Here is a 20,856-nt window from a genome sequence, read left to right on the forward strand (position 1 = left end):
TTCCAAATATCATATTTTTATGCAATAACTCCAAATATGGTCGAACATCTATCAATCTCTCTTCTAACCCAACTTTTGAATCCTCTAACTTGATTTTTCCAGATTCTATTTTATTTTTTGAAATCCAGTCAAATCAGTTATTGATTGAAATAGCATATGCTCTTTTTTTTTTTTTTTTTTTAGATAATTTGTATTGATCTAAATGAAACGTGATTACAATATAAACGAAAGTAGGCAAAAGCGCAATCCTGCCTACATCGATGGAGTCCATTTTCATCATTTCCAGTAATTTATAGACTCAATGTCATCATCTCCCAGAAAAATAAGGGATAATTAATATATATTTCATGTATCAATGGTAATGAAAGAAATTTCTCAAATTACACGAGTACAATCTTTTTACATGTCTTCATATTTCTGTGAAGTCTTTTTCAACCATCATCCACGGCACCAGACACTCGATCTCGAAACCAATGGCGCCTACTTTAACTACCGTGGTTACAAAAACAGAATGCAGGAACGAGGCCGACATTCGTGTCTAAAATGCTATCAACTCTGAGATCATGACAACTGCAGCTGCTGCAGGTACAAAAACGTGTTGCTTTGGTCGTTCTACCAATGCATAGGAATCTCAGGATGCAGTTTTTCGGCAATTCTCTTGGAATAATTCAGTGTTAGTGAATGATTCATTCCCCAACAACACCAGATACCCATGGGACGATTAATGGTGCATTCGGGTGTGCTTCTCTATATGAGTCTGAGTACCTATCCTTGAAATTCAATTTGGGTTCACCCGACTGCAGATAAAAAATGAACAAGCTCTTAGTCTAGCAGTAGACTATTTTTCCCCCATAATTAAACAAAAGATAATTCCTTGCAGAAGATTTAATTTTGTTATTGTAAAACATATAACTAAAGGTGCAGAATTCATGGAACTGGGAATGTAAGCTCACATATTTCAGCCAGCACTCTTGATTTTTGTGTTCATAAATATCTGGAGAATAACACCCAGTCTCAGATGGGCAATAAACCCATACGTTGCATTTGTTTTCGCCTGGTTTGGCACGTTTTGCTTGATCCAGACATGCCATACAACACTCATATGCAGACTCTTTATGGTGGGTCAGACCCCATCTCACAGCAAGACCATCATAGTCAGTATGAAGCTCGGCATGACATATGGGAGGTAGCTGTCTACCGGGCAAGATTCGACTGTCTGGAAAAAGGAAATGTGTCTCAACCAACATCAGCATTTAAAGTAACAGTTGGAAACACAGTGAGGAACGTGGAAGAAATATATAGTTGACTCGAAGAAATGACGAGTCCATAGTAATTTTGACGAAAATTATCAAACACGAACTTGGTGGTATAGGAATAAACAAATATGTAACTGCATAAAGCATAATGAAGAAGATTATCCATAGCAACTCATGAGTGCCAACATTAGTTTGGAACTAAGCTTGGATAATAATAACAATGTCAGTGGTAATTCAAGGACGTTAGTATTTTTTGCTATACTGAAGTAAAATATTGGAAGTAAAAATGAGAGATGATTTTATTTGACCAAAACTTGTAAATAATACCACCATCACACCCTCTGGCCCCTATCATCCTGAGGTTTTAGCCAATGAAATGTTAACAGCGTAAGGTTAAAAGATGAATCTCAATATAAAAGTTAGTGAACCGAGGAGTGGTGGATATGATTCAAAACTTGGCAGGGAACCGTGCTACTTAGGCCTAGGCTATCATTAACATTTCTAAGAAGGTATTCCAAGTAATTACCAAACTCTTCTTCGTCCTCAGGTTTGTCATCATGTTCCATGTTGACAACTACAGCTGGTATCCAGAGACCAATATCCTCTGATAATTCAGACCAATCAGAACTTAAATATTCTGCAATTACACCTGCAAACAGACTAAGTTTGAGTACAATTTCTTTCAACACTTGGATATCCATATGCAGTGGCAACATAAAATCTAAACATCTACTTTTGAAGATATATCGTACCTGCTTCCTCGGGTAAAATTGTTGAATTTGTGGTTTGCCCGAGAACAAGTAACTTAGCTTCTCTCAGTTTTTCTCTGCGCCAGGTTTCTACTGTTTCTGTTAAAACAAAAGAACAATGTATCAGATGGTGGAATGAACTTGGCGGAGTCACATAATGGAGACCCAAAATGAATTGGATCTTAAAGGTCAAAGAATGAGTATTTTTTGTAATGCCCCGTAATTGAATATGGTGTGTATGACATATGTTATATTATTTATATATATATATATATTCATTAATTAAAACAAATTACTATTAAACTAAAATAAAATAAATAAATAATAAATAAATAAATAAATATATCTATATATACATAGGTAATTAAAGGTGTATATATACATAAATAAATATATATATATATATGTGTGTGTATATATATATATATATATGTTATGGAATGCATTATCATCATCATCAGCATCTACTGATGGTTAGATCCCGAGTTTGGTAACCACATACAATGCCTCATAATATGGCGTGTATGACATATTTGTATTAGTTAAAATAATTTTTCATTAATTATAGCAAACTAGTATTAAAATAAACAATATATATATATACACACACACACAAACATATATATATATATATATATATATATATATATATATTTTTTTTTTTTTTTGCATGGGAGTGCATTATCATCATCAACATCATCTAGCGATGGTTAGACCCAAGTTGGGTGCGCCACATAGGATGTCTTGAGGGGTTTTATTTCAACTCTATTGGTGATCTATGAATCCCACGAGTTGTAAGTAGCATCCTCGAATTGGGGTAAGCTACAAGATTTATTTTATGTTCGTCTCAGTAGTCATGAACAAACAATATCTTCCTTATTTTTGTCATCCAAGATTTTATTTGAACAGAATCTAGGGTCGTTTGGAATCTTGAGGGATTGAATCTAAGGAAACGCTCAAAGACCCGATCTTTTAGATCTTGGTTTTTTGGCGACAACTGGCAGTAGTAGAAAATTTTTTCCATTATTTCGAACATATGGAACATATGGAGAGGATTAGGCTCCTCTTGTTGCAAATTTGTAGCAGCTCTAATATTTTGTGATTGGCTCTCTTGGTTTCTTGCTTGGTTGCTTGCCCTTGGTGATGTCATCAAGTTCTTATGATGTGAATATATTCAAATACAAGGACTTGTGATATGCATAGTAAATTATACTTGAATACGAAAGCACATAATCTTATGGCATATGTTATGACATTTTAGTTTAATACAACGGTAGTCATTCCTTGTACTCAAATTGATTACTAGTAGCGATAACAACTATTTAGTCATGTCATAACAGATAAAACAAATAAAAAATTCCTACTAACGCATACTGATACGAAATATCATCCATTGTACAACTCAAAATGAGGATGAGTCATAGTTAATATAGTTGATAAAAAAAGGAACACTAGTGACGGTAATAGTCTGGTACTACTCCCCAGTAGTAACGATAGACTCAGCATCATGCATCCTCATCATCTGATATAACTATGATAATCTCATCATCAAAAACTCCAAGGTGTGCTAAAGATCCTTTCCCCAAAATGGACCTAACTGAACAATTAGTGGTGGTTCATTGGGAAACACTTCTGGATCGGACTCATACTATGAGTGTATCAGCCATACATCCTTGTCTAGAGCTGGTGGCAAGAGGTGTACCTCAGGCTCTAAGATAAGTGACCCTATGGTTGAACAACAGGAGGATCAACAGGTGGGACAATGGATGCATATATGGGTGGAATAGCTAATGGATCAATTGGTGGGTGACATAGGCAGAACTATTTATGAGACAGATAAGATGATCGTGAATCTACGTGAGATGCATGGGCTCTATGACCGGCAGTTGAGGACCCTTATGGGAGGGGCGTACTACACCGAGGCCCATGTTAATATTATTTGCAAAGGGTCGTAATATGGTTGAATATACCATTTATGGATTAGAACCTAGGGTAGTAGGCATCTCCAGCCTTCCTGATGTCGCAGGCTTAGTTTAGTACCATTCCGGCCCAACACCCACAAATTTTGCTCAATCATTGCTCTTTTACGAGTATTCTCTAGCTCAAAGCTTCGGAGGAGTTGGGCTTGGTATGGGTATCCCCAGGATCGTGTTAGTTCATTGTATTTGTTGGATAGTTGGGTTGCAGAAAAACAGCAGAATTTTTTACAATGGAGAAGAACCAGTAGGCGAATGCTGGGATAAAATAAAGTTTACTGTTCCTTTTTGGATTTCGAAGACGAAGGAGTTCATAAACTTTTCGGTTTAAGATTTGTGTAGGGATTGGAGTCTTATATATGCTAAGTTCACTCTGGCTTTTATATCTTTTTGTGTGGAGACTTTTCGGTTTCTGATTTTTTTTATCTCAATCAATATATATCGTTTCCTACAAAAATAAATCAGAATATTTTTCTTCACAACTACTTAGATGAACTGAAAATAAATCTAGCAACTTAATTCGAGGATGTTGCTTACAACCGGTGGAGAGTCATAGATTACCAATGGAGTCAAGATAAAACCCCCAAGACATCCTACCCAACTCGGGGTCTAACCATTACTAGATGAGTTTCATGATGATAATGCATTCTCATCCATTATAAATATATTCACACCCCTCTAATTACTTATTTATATATATATATATATGTATGTATATATTTATTTATTATATTTTAATAATACTTTGCTATAATTAATGAATACATTTATAAATAATATATAATATTTCCTACGCGTGCAGGGCATCACGATTTCCCTGCCTTCAAGGAATCTAATCCCCATATTCGAGTATAGCTACAAAAATAACTTAGGATATTGTTGTCTGGCTTCTTCATCTCTTCCTATGTGGCATCCAACTCGGGGTCTAACCATCGCTAGATAATGTTGATGATAATGCATTCTCATCCATAATATATATATATATATCTATATATATATATATATATATATTATATTTGTATTATTTTAATATATAATAATGAAAATAAATTTATACATAATATAAAATAAAATGTCATACGCACCTTCAATTATGGTATAATGAAAATAAATTTATACATAATATAAAATAAAATGTCATACGCACCTTCAATTATGGGGCATTACAATTTTTTCAAATTGTATTAGCTATCAGCTAAGTCCCATTTAAGTCGCTAAAAACTATGTAAATGTTGGAACACACCAAACTAGTTGAATAATTCAGTGAGATTTTTTTGTAGGATTATGCTCAACATGTTATATCAACAATATATGTCAACTTTATAAGAACTATCAACACAACAACTAACGCCTTAATATACCACCCTATAGAACGTATGATGTTCGTTCATTGAAGTATTCATCTATTTGGTTCATCAGGAATGATTCATTAATCCACGATATATAGTCAATCTATTTCAGAAGTACGCATAAATGCATGACACAGAGAAAATGTCAGTTACCATAATTTATCGAAAAATGATAAATAGACACCAAAACAACATTTTCATTCTCATCTAACACCCATTGTCAATCTGTTGTATATTCAAGAAGAAAAAAAGAAAAGTAAACTGAAGCATAAGTTGAGAAAGCCAAAAAATATATTTTATTTTGCAACATATCATCTATTTATATAACATAATCAATATAGAGTCCTATTGAAATCAAAGTTCTAAGAAAAATATTCTACTAGTTGGAGATAACAACTACAATCCAAAAATATAAGAAAGATATTATCATAATTATAAAATAATAATTAGATAAATTTAAATCAGCTTCTTGAATCATTCAAATTAACACTCCTTCTTGGCTCAAAAGCTGCATACTTCATCTTTTTTTTTTCAATGTTGAAGCAATCAAAGAACGCATAGGCTTGCTTTTGTTTGCGCACCAAATGTTGATGATGTCAGGAGGTTTATTCTGGTTGGTCACAAATAAATTTGTGCCCTTAACATATCTAGGAATTCTTTTTCTCCTTGAAGATGAATTTCACTAGCGCGATGCATATACTTTGTCCTCTCCATAACACCATTTTGTCGACGAGCGTATGGTGCTTTATTTAGATATATTTGTGTGGATCAATTGTTGCTTCTATGTAGGCCTCCAAACCTTGTTTTGTTGAAAAAGATGTCTCGTTTGTTTCCTATATTGATGGACAACATATTTAGGGAGCTCCTCATTTGAACTGAACTTTTCGCCAAATTGTCTTTATTCATGGAAGGTGCAACAATATATTCCCTCCATGAAATTTAAGCAAAACTCTTCCCTTGCATTTTGACTTTAAATGTCTCAATGCATTTTGCATCTTTTATCACACCACTTTTGTCTTCAAACAACACCTTACAACTTCCAACAACTTCATAACACTCGGAAGATTTTGATCAAGTTCAGGAACGTATAATATCATAAATTAATTACAAACCCGAGTGCCCTTCAATTGCTAGTTCCTTTGCCTTTTACTTCAATGAATTGTACGTTCCAATCCTAACTTTACAAACATCAGTCTTGTTAAGTTCTTTGTAAAGATCTCGATTATAAGTCATGTGGTTTGTACAACAGTTGTCGACCAGAAAACATTTAGTGAATTTATTCATGGCAAAACATGATGCGACAAACAACTCCTCCTCATGGGGTTGATCTTCTATATTTTTTGTTTTACCTTGTTGAGTCTTGCATATCCTCTTTATGTGCCCTAACTGGCCACACTTGTGACATCTTGCTTCTGGACTACACCAACACTTGTTTTTTGTGGATGATTGGTTTTTTGCAGTTGGGTCAAGGTGGAAAGAGTTGTGCGTTGCCATATTTTATCTTGTTATTGCCATCAAAATTGTTATGTGATTTGACTTGGAACACACCCTCTACATGTGATTCTTGCCTCATAAGTCTTCTTCGTTTTTGTGCCAACAACGCATTCAAAACTTCTACCAAAGTAATACTCGACATATCTATCGAATTTTCCAATGATGAGATTGTAGCTTTAAACTTTTCCGAAATTGTGACTATGATCTTTTGAACAATTCTAGAATCAGGAAAATCTGTACCGAGAAGTATGATTTTGTTGACAATACTTAGAAGTTTGTCAGAATATTGCTTGATCGTTTCTGATTCCTTCATCCTTTGCATTTTAAATTCTCAAATCAAATTCAGCACTTGCATCCCTTTGACCCTTTCGCTTCTTCATATTTTTTCTACATAAAATCCCAGATTTCCTTTGTTGTTTTCAGTGTCATGATTCTGGTGAACACAGAGGATGAGATTGATGTGAACAATATAGCTTTGGCTTTTGATTTTCTTTCTTTCTTCTTCTTTTGATTTTTGATTTGTGTCATTGTTGGGTTGTCAGCAGATCTAAAACTTGATATTCTTGTTCAACGGTTTCCCATAAATCGCTGGCATCTAGATATGCTTCCATTCTAACAGCCCACACTAGGTGAAATTGTGGTGAAAATGTTCTAAATTCATTATGAAAATTTTGATATCTCACAGATCTCTCAAGAACGTGGCTCTTGATACCAATTTGTTGGATATTTGAGAAGAAGAAAAGAAAAGTAACCTGAAGCTGTTGCAACCACAATTTTATATATATAATAAGAAATGACTTACGCTGGAAATTGAAAGAAAACACCCAGAGATGAACTCTGTCCCTAGCCAAAGCTAGTCCCTAGCACACGCTAGTTAACACTCAACAAAGAAATGAACTGAATGATCCTACCTCTCCCACTCTACCGTCTTATAACCTCCACTATATCTAGATTCTTCTAGGACTTGTAATCCTTGGGCTTGAATTGTAATCCTTGGGCTTGATTGGTTAGGCCCAATAACATAAAACATCTAGCTGTATTTGGGCCCATAACAATACTGCCATCTTCAAATCAGCCTTGTCCTCAAGGCTGAGTCTTGAAACTCCATGATCTTGTTTAAGGCTCCAGCCAACATCGAAGACAATTAACTCGAAACCAAGATCGAAGAACTCGTTTCCAAAATACAAAAAATCGAAAGGATATTTGGCTTCAAGCATTCGCACCCCAGTCCCAATGATAAAAGCCAGCAGTCCCATTCCATCTTCCCACACAAAAAGTAATCGTTTAGCCACAACTTGAACTTCTACGGATTTGTCATCCTTCCAACCAACATCAAAAACCATGATCTCAAAACCAAGGTCAGCTAAGACATCACCAAAATCCAGAGGATGAAGAGGATTAAGAACAGCAAGAGTAAGAATCCGAACTTCCACCAAAGACATCAGCGACCCAGACAAATTGAATTTGCAACTTACCATGTCTTCTCCTATCCTTCCAAGTGAACTGCAACTGCCTATGGGCCTTCCAGATTTGGGCCTTAGTTTTCTTAAATATCTCGGCCCAATAATAATTTGGGTTCGTAAGTGTCATCTTCCTTTTGTCTGGTTCTAGTTTCGTTTTTTTGCCCAAACAATAATCTAACACTTCCCTAGCTATCACAACCCACAAACAATGAGACATCATATAAACATAATTAACCTTACTTGTACCAAGCCTAAAACCAACATCAGTATCATCCTTTCCAGCAGCAAATTGATCAACCACTCCAGTAGCACCTATAATGTAATCTCCCACCAACTTCAGCCATAGTTTTAGGGCTTTGGAGGTGCAATCTGCCTTGCTTTCAACCCTTTTCCTCACTACCAGATGTACGACTGATACCAAATCTCTGTTGCATGTTATACTGCCACCTTCACAGTCAACCGCCGATGACCCACACCCACCGGCCATTCCTCGCCGACCGATCCCATAACTTCTGCGTCGTGATAAATACTCTTGCCCTGCCCAATTTCTAGGTTTTGGCTCACAATGCGATGCGCACCGATTTGGTTGGCCTATATAATCTTTTTGGGCCCAATTGATTACATGGCCCAAATGCCCTTGTACAGACTCAACCCACTCTGGAAATGCCCAAAACTCAAGCCCCACAACCTGGAAAGGTAACATGAGATCGTGAAAAGAAACAACGGTGTTCTCGGTCCTATGATCCGAGAACAACTTCTCTTTAAATTCTCGTTTGCAAACCCTAATTCCAAACTTCACGCCCCCAATTCCCTGCCTCCAATCCAACATACTAGTAGCATTTGGGTCCTGTGCTATTTCTCCCCGAGGAGGTCCAACACTAAGCCCTTTAATATTGTGGCCCAAGTCGTGTTCTCCAGCCCAATCTACCTGCTCCATCATCGCAACCCATTCGGTGCGCACACCCTCAATCCTCCGCTCTTTCACCACCGCCGCACTGCATTCCTTTGGTCTCACCGCTTTCCTCCCACTGTACTGACCAATTATCTCCATGGCGCAGAGTGTTGGGTATTGCCCATCCTTAAAAGCCATCCCATCGGGTCACCTTTGTCAAACTCCACTGCTTTCATTCGATCAACCTGTTTATGATCTTCAATAAAATATGAAGACAATTTTGATCCCTCCTTAACCGCCTCTTGATCTGAAGTTTTTATCACTTGGGTTAAATACTTTCTAATCTTCTCAATACAATTCTGCATCACCTTCTTAGTTACTTTTCTTGCATTTGGTAATGTTTCTCCATCGTTCTTTTTCAAGGCAGCCAGAATGGGGGTGAGTATAGCTGAAGACATATCTTCACTTTCTTCTAAAATCATAGTCATCACCACTTCCATGGACTCGATAACAATTTCTGATTGATGAACCTTCATAGCTCGAATAAAATGCTGAAACATCTCAATAATCAGCTTATCACATCCTAAATCCAACAAGATAACACAATACCTGACCTTAGCCATCATCTCGAGAATAGAAGCCCTCTTATGATAAGATCTGCTGGAAGTGTCGGATAAATCCTCGAAACAAGATACAATCAAATGAAGAATATCCTTCATCTGGTCATCATCGTATGGAGCATCTGGTGCAGAAATTCTAACAATCTCACTTATGCAAGAGGCTACTCCAACCTTGACATCAACATCGGAATGCTTCATAAATTTTTCTGTGATCAATGTCTCCATTAACGGTGCAACAGCAGTTAGCATTGTTTTGGTAGGTGATTGCTCCACTTTTGATAGAAGCTTTTCAATTCAATTGAGAAGCCATAGGAGTTCATCCTCAGACGATGAAAGCTGCGAAAGATTTTTTCCAGCTGCTGTGAGGCGATCTTCAAGCTTCATATTTCTTCAATTTGTGTGGTTGCCGTTCTAGTTTCTTCACCGACTCAGATCCGGCAGGTCGGACCAATTGTTGCAACCACAATTTTATATATATAATAAGAAATGACTTACGCTGGAAATTGAAAGAAAACACCCAGAGATGAACTCTGTCCCTAGCCAAAGCTAGTCCCTAGCACACGCTAGTTAACACTCAACAAAGAAATGAACTGAATGATCCTACCTCTCCCACTCTACCGTCTTATAACCTCCACTATATCTAGATTCTTCTAGGACTTGTAATCCTTGGGCTTGAATTGTAATCCTTGGGCTTGATTGGTTAGGCCCAATAACATAAAACATCTAGCTGTATTTGGGCCCATAACAGAAGCATACCTTGAGAAAGCCAAAGAATATATCTTATTATCCAACCTATCATCAATTTATATAACATAATCAATATAGAATCCTATTGAAACTAGAGTTCTAAGAAAAGTATTTTACTAGTTGGAGATACTAAAAGATATTATCATAATTATAAAATAATAACACATAAATTTAAATCAGCTTCTTGAGTCATTCAAATCAACACAATCAATCAACTGATAAACAACAAGAAGTGAACACTTGCGGAAAGCTATTTCTCATCAAGGATGTGTAGAGGTGTATTCAGCAAAATAGATTGAAGTACTAAATTTTGAGTGATAACAATATAGTTGAGAGAGGGTGAGGCATGACAAAGAACTTGTGTGATTCAACCAAAGTCCCTATACTGACAATAGGAGTGAACAAAAGTTTGGTTCAACCACACCAAACTAGTGGAATAATTCAAGGATAGATTTTTTTTTTTTTTTTTTTTGCCGTTACATTCATAATTTGTTCAACGTGTTACCTTCAACAATAGGATATAATCCATCACAATTAATTCAATAACACCATCAAATAACCAATTACAACTAATTATAATCAACCACTAATATTGTACACGTAAACTCATAACTTAGCTAATGTTGGACCATAACTTCCACGGATTCATATTCCATAAAATTCAAAGGGTTATTATCGCAGAGCACTTGTGTAGTTATTAACAATTTCCATTATTCAAGGTATCTAGGCCAAGCTATAGAATCAGCATCATTTCTGTGCTAAGAAATTCAGTTATAGCGTAGGGCCATGAGTTCATGTTTTAAAGATCAGAACAAAGCTCAATGTTTCAACTCTTATGGCCTTGTAACTATAATATGAAAGCAGTAATTAAGATAAATCAAATCTCAACTTCTAGTATTTTTAACTCAGTGTAAAGAAGTCTCAAAGTATGAGGAAAAAAGTATCATCATCAAGGCATCAATCATTCTTGTCCCTTTTAGCTACGAACATCTCGTAGGCTTAAAGCTTTTACTTCTAGTGGCAAGAAAAGAACAGGAACAGTATGCTGAATCACTTGAAGTATGGGTAAAAGAAAGCTGGAGAATTGCATCAGGTTCATGATATTTCTAAAATTTGCTGAAGAAACATGCACGAAGATAGCCAATAAAATAAACAATGTTATCAAATAATAGGATAGATACAAAAAAAATTCACTTTTTCCAGGTGATTAAAGTACAAAAAACAAATCTTTGTTCAACAGGTCGATCCATTAGGCACGGAAAGATGTTTCTTAATGTTTCCATGAATGGTGGAAGTACAAAAAGCACTGAAGGCTGTATCCTCACAAATCTATCATGTTCTTTTCAACATACAAATACCCATAGACAGATCTATGTATATTGTGATCTGACTAAGATTTAATTAGTTTACAGACAAAAAGCTGTCTCCCATCTCTGTTAGAAGATTGTACTCAACCAATCACATGAATTATTTTTCCCACTATTTTAGAACAGATAAATTGTTTCAAAAAAATGAATGTTTTCCTACATAGAAAGCTCGTTAAAACAGAAACTTTCCTAAAACAAAAGTATAGCCAATTTTGAAATCCTTTTCATCTATCTAGCAACATCAATGGGAGTGTGTGTACTCAATCTCATGAAGACCCAGAATCTTTAAATCCCTTCACATGAAACCAAACAACTATGCATCTTTCCCTGAATTGCAGCCGTATGTTACTAGAGAAGCTCACTTTTCCATGTCACGTTCTGCTCTAGTCAACTACTTACTGAATTATGTACTGAAGAACACTTAAAACATCTTGACTCGACAAGGGAAGTGGTGAATCACAATGACAAAACAAGAGAATTGGCCAAATCACATCCATACCTGAAACATAAACCTTACAATTTTCAAGGATTGGAAGCTGATAGGGCCTTGGAAAATCACTCCAAGCCCAATATTAAATTTGTATACACTAGAAGGCTTAAAAAGCCCACTTAGTATCACGTGGGATGGGGGGAAATAAGTATGAGCATGAGGAAGGCACTGGGAGTTAGTTATCAACAATTATTTTACATACTAGCTTGGCTAGGGGGTTACAGATTCCTAATCTGGGATTTCTTGTTCAGCAGAATTCTAATATTCAATACATATTGTTTCATCATTATTGTTCCATCTCGTCTCTGTTGTTCTTTTGTCTAAATCCATAGAATCAGCCTAACAATTGGTCCGACCTGCCGTTGTCGAGATGGCCATCACTCGTTCGGAAGCAAGGATTGAAGCTCTTGAGAAATCGGTGCTTGAGATACAGGAAAATATCAGCACACTTACGAAGGCAGTGGCTATGTTCGCAGAATCCCATGCGAAAATGGCAGACTCACATGCACGCTTGGAGCAATGGGTGCTTGGGAAGACCACTGAGGATCGCAACAATTCCATCATCCATGAGAGACAACAGAAAATTAGGGAGGATGATGAAGGAGCGCACGATACGGAAGGTCGTGGCTCTTGTGATGATACTAAGGGATTTGTGGATTACGAAATGCGTTTGGCGTTGCGTAAGGTGGATATTCCAGGATTCGATGGGATCGATCCACGGGCGTGGCTCGGCAGGGCCGAATTATATTTCGAGCTTCATGGTACGCCGATGCAAAATCGCCTCAAGCTGGCTCTCATCCACATGGAAGGACCGGCATATCACTGGTTCCAATGGCTCCGCCTGAAGGTTCCGAATCTCACTTGGGAAAGGTTCTCGGAGGAATTGATTCGTTGATATGGAGGAAGAAAAGCGGCAAACCCTTTTGTTTTGCTTTCCTCCCTCAAACAGGATACCCAGTCGGTAGATGCTTACATTGAACAGTTCGAGATGTTACTGGCTCAGGTCGGCGTGGAGGAAGAAAAGCGGCAAACCCTTTTGTTTTGCTTTCCTCCCTCAAACAGGATACCCAGTCGGTAGATGCTTACATTGAACAGTTCGAGATGTTACTGGCTCAGGTCGGCGATCTTCCAGAGGATCAATGCCTGGGATATTTTCTGGCTGGGTTACGTGCAGAAATTCATCGGCGGATTGGCATCCATGAGCCTCGCACTATCTTGCGGGCGATGGATTTGGCTCGGGCCATTGAAGAAGAGTTGTTTGGGTTACCTGATAACCATCGCTTATGGTCTCCGACGATGGGCTTCCGAGGGAACAAAAATGGGGAGGCGGGGAGTGGGTTGTCGGGCCGCTCTCAGTCGTGGGACAAAGATAGATCCAAGCCCAGCGCCATCTTTAATTCTAATTTGGGCCCGGGCCCAAAATATGAAAGTGCTGGGAGTTCGATGTCTTCCATCGCTCAGCCCCAGTCTTTTCAGAATGTTTCTCGACAGTCTTCGACGGCAGGTGGGAGCGCGTTTGGTGAACGTGGTAGTATGAACAGGAGCGACACTTTCAAACCACGTGATGGCAAAATGGTGTCGCGTCAAGAATGTGCATCGTCGGGAAAAGGGATTGTGCTTCCGATGTGGAGAACCCTTTCACCCTCTCCATAAGTGTACTCATAAAGCTTTACGTGTGACACTCTTGGCAGAGGATGAAGAAGAGGTTGAATTGGATACGGAGCAGCAGTTGTTGGGGACGGCGGCAAGTGAGACGGACGCCGAACCGAGCAAAGAATATGGCACCCTGGAATTACCACTTTTCTCTGTCGGTGGCTTCTCCCATCGACAGACGATGAAGTTACGAGGACGGATAGCCAATGAAGGGGTGGTGGTAATGATTGATAGTGGTGCTAGCCACAACTTTGTCTCACGAAAATTGATTGAGACATTGGGACTTCCAATTGATGACTCAGTTCATTTCGGGGTGTTGCTGGGTGATGGGGGCCGCATAGCTGGTCAAGGGATATGTCCAAGGTTGGGAGTGGACCTGGCAGCTTGAACCTTAACAGTTGCCGGGTATTTATTCGAGTTGGGGGGTGTTGATGTGATTCTTGGGATCGATTGGCTCCGAACTTTGGGTGAAGTCACGGTAGATTGGGGAAAGATGATAATGAAGTTCATGCAAGAAGGGAAGGAGGTGATACTACAAGGGGATCCGACTCTTCAACGATCCGTGGTATCACTTCGGTCCATCGTTAAGACCACTGATATCGCGTTTTGTGCAGCCTTATTCTCTATGCACGGCAAGGAGGTTGTTAAGTTGGGGAATGACCAACCAGTGGGGATCCAGAATCTGTTACTCAAATATGCGAAGGTGTTTGAAGCTGGAAGTTTTGTGTGGATTACAGGGCGATAAATGATATCACTATCTCCGACAAGTTTCCCATACCAGTGATTGATGAGCTAATGGATGAATTGCATGGAGCTGCGTATTTTTCAAAGTTGGATTTTTGGTCAGGGTACCACCAAATCAGGGTGCACCCTGCGGATGTCCCAAAGACAGCTTTCCGCACTCATATAGGGCATTACGAATTTCTCGTAATGCCTTTCGGGTTGAAAAACGCCCCCTCAACATTTCAGGCTACTATGAATAAGATATTACAACCATATTTGAGGAAGTTTATCTTGGTTTTCTTTGATGATATATTGATCTACAGCAAAGGGTGGGATGACAATTTAACTCATCTTGATATGGTACTGACTGCAATGGTGGACGAGAAGTTACTGTTGAATGAGAAAAAGTGTGGTTTTGGGCTTCAAGAAGTGGAATATCTGGGCCATCTCATATCTGCTGCGGGAGTGGCCGTGGACCCACGAAAGGTTGAGAGTATATGCACTTGGCCACGACCTCAGCATGTGAAGGGGGTGCGAGGGTTTTTGGGATTAACAGGGTACTACCGCAAGTTCATCAAGAATTATGGGAAGATTGCTAAACCATTAACTGAATTGCTTAAAAAGAATAATTTCGGGTGGAATGAAGAGGCAGACAGAGCTTTCGAAGAGTTAAAAGCAGTGCTTAGTACCGCTCCAGTGTTACAACTGCCAGACTTCACGAAAGAATTTGTTATTGAGTGTGATGCATCAGGGAAGGGCATTGGGGCTGTTCTATGTCAAGATGGGAAACCCTTGGCATTTTTCAGTAAAGCTTTGGCAGCAAGAGCATTGGCCAAATCTACCTATGAAAAAGAAATGATGGCCCTGGTTTTGGCTATTCAACATTGGCGGCCTTATTTGTTAGGTCGCAAATTCGTGGTTATGACCGACCACAAATCATTACGCTCTTTGCTTCAACGGATCACCACACCCAACCAACAACATTGGTTAGCCAAATTGATGGGCTATGAGTTTGAGATTAAGTACAAAGCGGGAGTAACCAATAGCGCAGCAGATGCGTTATCACGAATCGAAGGGACAACAGAGTTATGCGGGGTATCCATGCCCTTTTGGCTTGAGTTTGATGAGCTGCGGCAGACAGTGCTTAATGATCCTATGCTACAACAAGTGATCAGGCGAGTGGGGTTGGCAAACGATCACATGGGACCCTATACAGTGGCCAATGGTAACTTACTATACAAAGGCAGGCTAGTGCTACCTAAGGGGTCGATTTGGGTTCAGAAGGTCCTGGAGGAATGTCATACTACCCCATCAGGGGGCCATTCCGGCGGATTACGTACACTAAAACAAGTAGCCGGAAACTTCTATTGGGTGGGTATGAAGGCTGATGTCCTTAAAATGGTAGCCGAATGTGATATATGTCAGCGCCAAAAATACCAAGCTACAACACCCTCAAGGTTGCTACAACCCCTGCCCATCCCGGAATCCGTGTGGGAGGATGTGTCCATGGACTTCATCGTGGGGTGCCAAAATCACGGGGATTTGATGTGATCATGGTCGTGGTGGATAGGCTGTCCAAATACAGTCATTTTATACTGCTCAAACATCCTTTCAATGCCAAAGGAGTGGCAGAATACTTTATCAAGAAAATCGTTTGCATGGCGTCCCTCGGTCTATTGTTAGTGATCGAGATCCGATTTTCATGAGTTCTTTCTGGATTGAATTGTTTAGACTGTATGGCACTAAGCTGGCTATGAGTTCAGCCTATCACCCGGAGTCGGATGGGCAAACGGAAGTGTTAAATAGGCGCCTTGAGACATACTTGAGATGCTTCTCATCTGAGCAACCCAAGGAATGAGCTCTTTGGATTCATTGGGCAGAATATTGGTATAATACTACGTACCATGTCTCGGCGGGGATGACCCCCTTTCAGATTGTGTATGGTAGACAACCTCCTGTGTTAACACAGTTTGTACTCGGGGGAGACGAAAGTGGCAGCTAGGGGGTTACAGATTCCTAATCTGGGATTTCTTGTTCTGCAGAATTCTAATATTCAATACATATTGTTTCATCATTATTGTTCCATCTCGTCTCTGTTGTTCTTTTGTCTAAATCCATAGAATCAGCCTAACAGAAGCCAAACCAAAACATGATGCGACCAGATACAACTACAGTGATTTCTATTGTTTGAAAGATTATTGGTTCAGAAACGTGATTTTGAATGCTCTATTCAGCAAATAGGAACCACTTTGGCAATTTTGAGATAGCCATTCAGTGAACTCTATCTCCAGTAACTACATGTTCATTCGTGTTGATGTCATTACATCAGACATCATGAAATACATCACGGGAAAAAAAAATTAAAAAAAAGAAATAAAAACAGTATAGGGAACTGAAATTGATATTTCATGCTTGATAGCTCGTCAACCAGGAAGAATTCAGAAAAAAACATAGTTATTGATAATCTACTTCAAGGTTGCCACCATATGTCCAACCAAATTCCATACACTACGGCAATCTCCGGAACTTCATCAATGCAGCTATTCGTTCAATTCAATACTTCGCCCTTTCACCAGCATTACACTCCCACCTTCGCCTAACCTAATGCTCCTCGTTTGATTCACAAGTTCACTAGCATCTTAAGCATTGATTAGGTGTGCAAACCTAATTCCCCAACACCAAACAAATATCTAGTCATCCTAAGAAAGAAGTATGAAAACGAAATAAAATATTAGATAAATTTTCATCTCTATATATTGTAGCATCCAAGGATAACAGAACAGATAAACAATATATCACAAAAATAGGAGACAAGAAGTTGTTACACTCCCATGGAAATTGATCGTGTACCCACCTCTTTGCGCAGTTGCATTGGCAGCAGCATCCAGGCTTCTTAACCTATGTAGGATCTCATCTACAAACTTCTGTCTCAAATGCTGGGGCAATTTCACCATTCTTTCTTCTTTTACCAATATTGTCTTTAATTGTGTTACCTTCAACACAAAGCATGATTCAGTCGGTCAAAATGACAACAGAAAGCAACCATCTGAAACCAAATAAGTTCTAAAGTGCCCTGAAATACTTCCCAAAAAACTGAAAATGAGATCTCACCAATTTAATAAGCTCTGTGGGTTCAGATGCTTTTCGCATTTGATTAGACTCTTCCATTTTCCTAATCTGATCCTTGCTGTACCTAAATGCTGTAAGATCGCAGCAGATAATATAAGACGCAGTCTTAGAAGGGGTAATATGAAGTAAAACATCTCAAAAGGACCTAAAACTAACCAACGAATTTCCAAGAAATTCATATAAATCAAGACTCCAAGAGCGAACCTAAATCCAAATCTTGGTATTACACAACACAAATTCACGAACAAACCATTGAACAATTGAGCATGCCAAACTAAGCCAAATCATATAGGGGCATCCTAAGAAAAGGGAAAAAAAAGAATTCAAAACATCAACATCTTAAAAAGGCAAAAGTCGATCACCTGAAATTTCACAAAACTAACCACTTCACCACCTCCTAAAGATCGACAGAATTCGCAAATGGGTTTCCAACAGTGCAAAACATGGCAAAAGAGCAGCTAAATAGCCACAAAAATCAAAACTTGAACAAGCCCTTACTTGTCTGAGAATCACTGATGGGGTACATATACAGAGTATTGTAAAGGGAGTGGAGCACATAGAGAGCAACAACAATGTTGACGGAGCAAACAATGAGAGTGGTTTTCCTGTATGAACACCATCTCCCTCTGCCATTATTATGTCCCCACTCTCCTCTAGCCATTACTCACCAATCCCTTCTCCTTCTTCAACCTCTCCTCCATCCCATCACCGCATTTGCTCCACACATCTCAAGAAATCAAGAAAATCCCTCTATACGTGTGAAATACTTCTCTTTCTTGACAAAATCGAAATTTTTTGGATGCTTTCGGAAGGGATCAAATGGGATCGACCGTAACCAACGGACCCTTCCCGTTTCTTGGTTGGTATGTTGTAGATTAAAGCAATAAAATACTTGGAGTAGAGCCCGATCGCGCGACCAATCGCATTAATCTTGCGTACAATATTGATATCACCAATTGGTAAAACAGAGGTTAATGTCCGAGGCCAAGTGTGGGCCAACTATGCTTTATTTGGTACATTAACGACGAAAGTGTGAAAAATCAATCAAGATGCTGTATATAGCAATTATTCCGGTTATAGATTATTTATTTGTTGTAATTTTTTTTCATTGTTAAAGAAATGGCAAAAGCTAGTTCAAATAGGAGTTTGTCTTTGTCTAGATATTGGACTATCAGAATATTTATCCAACCAATGTGAAACACAACTAACACACCAATACACCTCTCTCAAGCTCAAAAATGAACTAACACACAAATACATTCCTCTCATGCCCAAGAATGAAATGACCGAAGCGTAGAGACATTAACGGGTGGCTCAACTATGAGACGGGTGGCCATAGTTGGACTGCCCATAGTTGGGTCACTCGTCTCATAGTCGGGTCATCCGTTAATGTCTCCACGCTCCAATCGTTTCATTCTTGGGCGTGAGAGAGATGTATTTGTGTGTTAATTATGTCCCACATCAGTTGGGTAAATTATCTTGGAAGTTCCTTATATAGACAAAGACAAACCTCTCAGTAACGTTCCAAAATTATAGAACGCTACTAAACATACTATCTTATTTAAAACAAATGTGGAAAATAAAAAAACTTTCATTAAAAGAAAATATTGTGCACCAATAAAGTTCTGCTGACAGCGCGCTAGTGCATTTTCTTTTCGCCCGACCGTTTACTGTGTTTCATGTCCCTCGACATACTCATAAATGACATCATTAACATCATCAATATCTGTACCATTAAAGTATAAAGTCTAAAAACTCAACAAGCATTGTTCGTATCCAAAATAATTACATAGTAAAAACTCATCATGCTTTGAACATTTAAACATACTATGAAATTCATGCATAAACATAAACATTAATTTCTTCATCTTGGGGTGGTGAAATATGTGCAATTGTGGTATTCATATCTTATGAGCACATGAGAACCATAAACATAATCATTAATTTTTTCATCTTGGGGTGGTGAAATATTTGCAATTGTGGTATTCATATCTTATGAGCACATGGGGTTCTCGTGATCACGGTCGTTGTACAACAAGCATATAGATGTACCATCCAAACTAGTTTGCTAATATGCGCATCATCTCTGTACCGTCCATACTGACCTTGGCCAATATGCACACCTTCATTCTTTGGGAAGGCCCTTCCGGAGCTCATCCCGAAGTATCAGTCTCGTACTGCTACCACAAGAACAAATACAACATCCAAAATACTTTAACATGCGTCATTGAAAACATTATCATCATAACTTCGTCATTTTTGCTCGTCATAAACATTTCGTGTCTTTGAAAACTTTCATGCTTAAAAAAAATCATGCATGATGTTTGAAAGAAATGAGTTCAACAACTTTACATTCATAAAACTTCATCTTTCATAATGAACATAGCTTTCATGAGTAAAAATAGCATATAGATACAATACATAGCTAATTCGATCCACGTGAGTTGTTCTTTCCGTTTTTGACATCAAAACTTGAAAAAAAATTTCCATAAAGCATTTTAAAAATGTTTAAAATACATTAAAAAATCATAAAATTAAATTTAGGACCTCAAATTTGAAAAAAAAAAAAAAAAAAAGTTACTGGCCGACCCACGCTGGGGGGCACGCCCGCGTTGCTCAACGAGGGTGGGTGGAGCAATTTTATGTCCAAATTCATTCCAAACGACATTCAACCATCAAAAAAACTTAAAAACATATCGAGGTACTCTTTTTAAACAATCTCATCTCAAGATTGAACCCAAAAACACATAAAAAAAATCTTGACCATCAACCAAAAATTAGATTTGGACTCTTTTAAAATTAAGATGCAAACTCTCAAAACGTAATCAATATCTCGTCAAGAACGACCTATGTTTCACGAATACATATAATCATACATCATTCTCTTCAATACTCTTGAAAATTCATGTCATATACAATCCATACACATCAATATACAGATTGTTCAT

The 20,856-nt window shown here is 38.2% G+C and overlaps 1 protein-coding gene across 2 annotated transcripts; it reads right to left on the reverse strand.

The window, feature by feature from the left end:
* Nucleotides 1-323: 323 nt before the first annotated feature.
* LOC140883952 (uncharacterized) lies at nt 324-18,903 on the reverse strand. Of its 2 annotated transcripts, none has more exons than XM_073290578.1 (7): nt 18,407-18,903; nt 17,891-17,979; nt 17,634-17,772; nt 2,009-2,104; nt 1,783-1,905; nt 954-1,216; nt 324-797 (listed from the first exon to the last, which is right to left on the reverse strand). In XM_073290578.1, exons 1-7 carry the CDS (start codon nt 18,567-18,569, stop codon nt 687-689), a joined length of 984 nt encoding a protein of 327 aa, XP_073146679.1. In that variant the 5' UTR covers nt 18,570-18,903; the 3' UTR covers nt 324-686. The 2 variants fall into 2 exon arrangements, with proteins under 2 accessions (XP_073146679.1, XP_073146680.1); XM_073290579.1 differs by lacking the exon at nt 18,407-18,903 and adding an exon at nt 18,271-18,403.
* Between the last annotated feature and the right edge of the window lie 1,953 nt (nt 18,904-20,856).

The sequence above is a fragment of the Henckelia pumila genome, chromosome 2 (genome assembly GCF_033568475.1).
Source record: "Henckelia pumila isolate YLH828 chromosome 2, ASM3356847v2, whole genome shotgun sequence".
Classification (NCBI taxonomy): domain Eukaryota; kingdom Viridiplantae; phylum Streptophyta; class Magnoliopsida; order Lamiales; family Gesneriaceae; genus Henckelia; species Henckelia pumila.

What these genes read in the sequence shown, in the direction of transcription:
- LOC140883952 (XM_073290578.1), bottom strand. Translation starts at nt 18,569, where the DNA reads ATGGCTAGAGGAGAGTGGGGACATAATAATGGCAGAGGGAGATGGTGT. An exon ending in TGAGGACGAAGAAGAGTTTG is followed by an intron (nt 1,217 to 1,782) that starts GTAATTACTTGG and finishes TCCTTTTTCCAG; the next exon opens with ACAGTCGAATCTTGCCCGGT. An exon ending in AAGAGTGCTGGCTGAAATAT is followed by an intron (nt 798 to 953) that starts GTGAGCTTACAT and finishes TTTTATCTGCAG; the next exon opens with TCGGGTGAACCCAAATTGAA.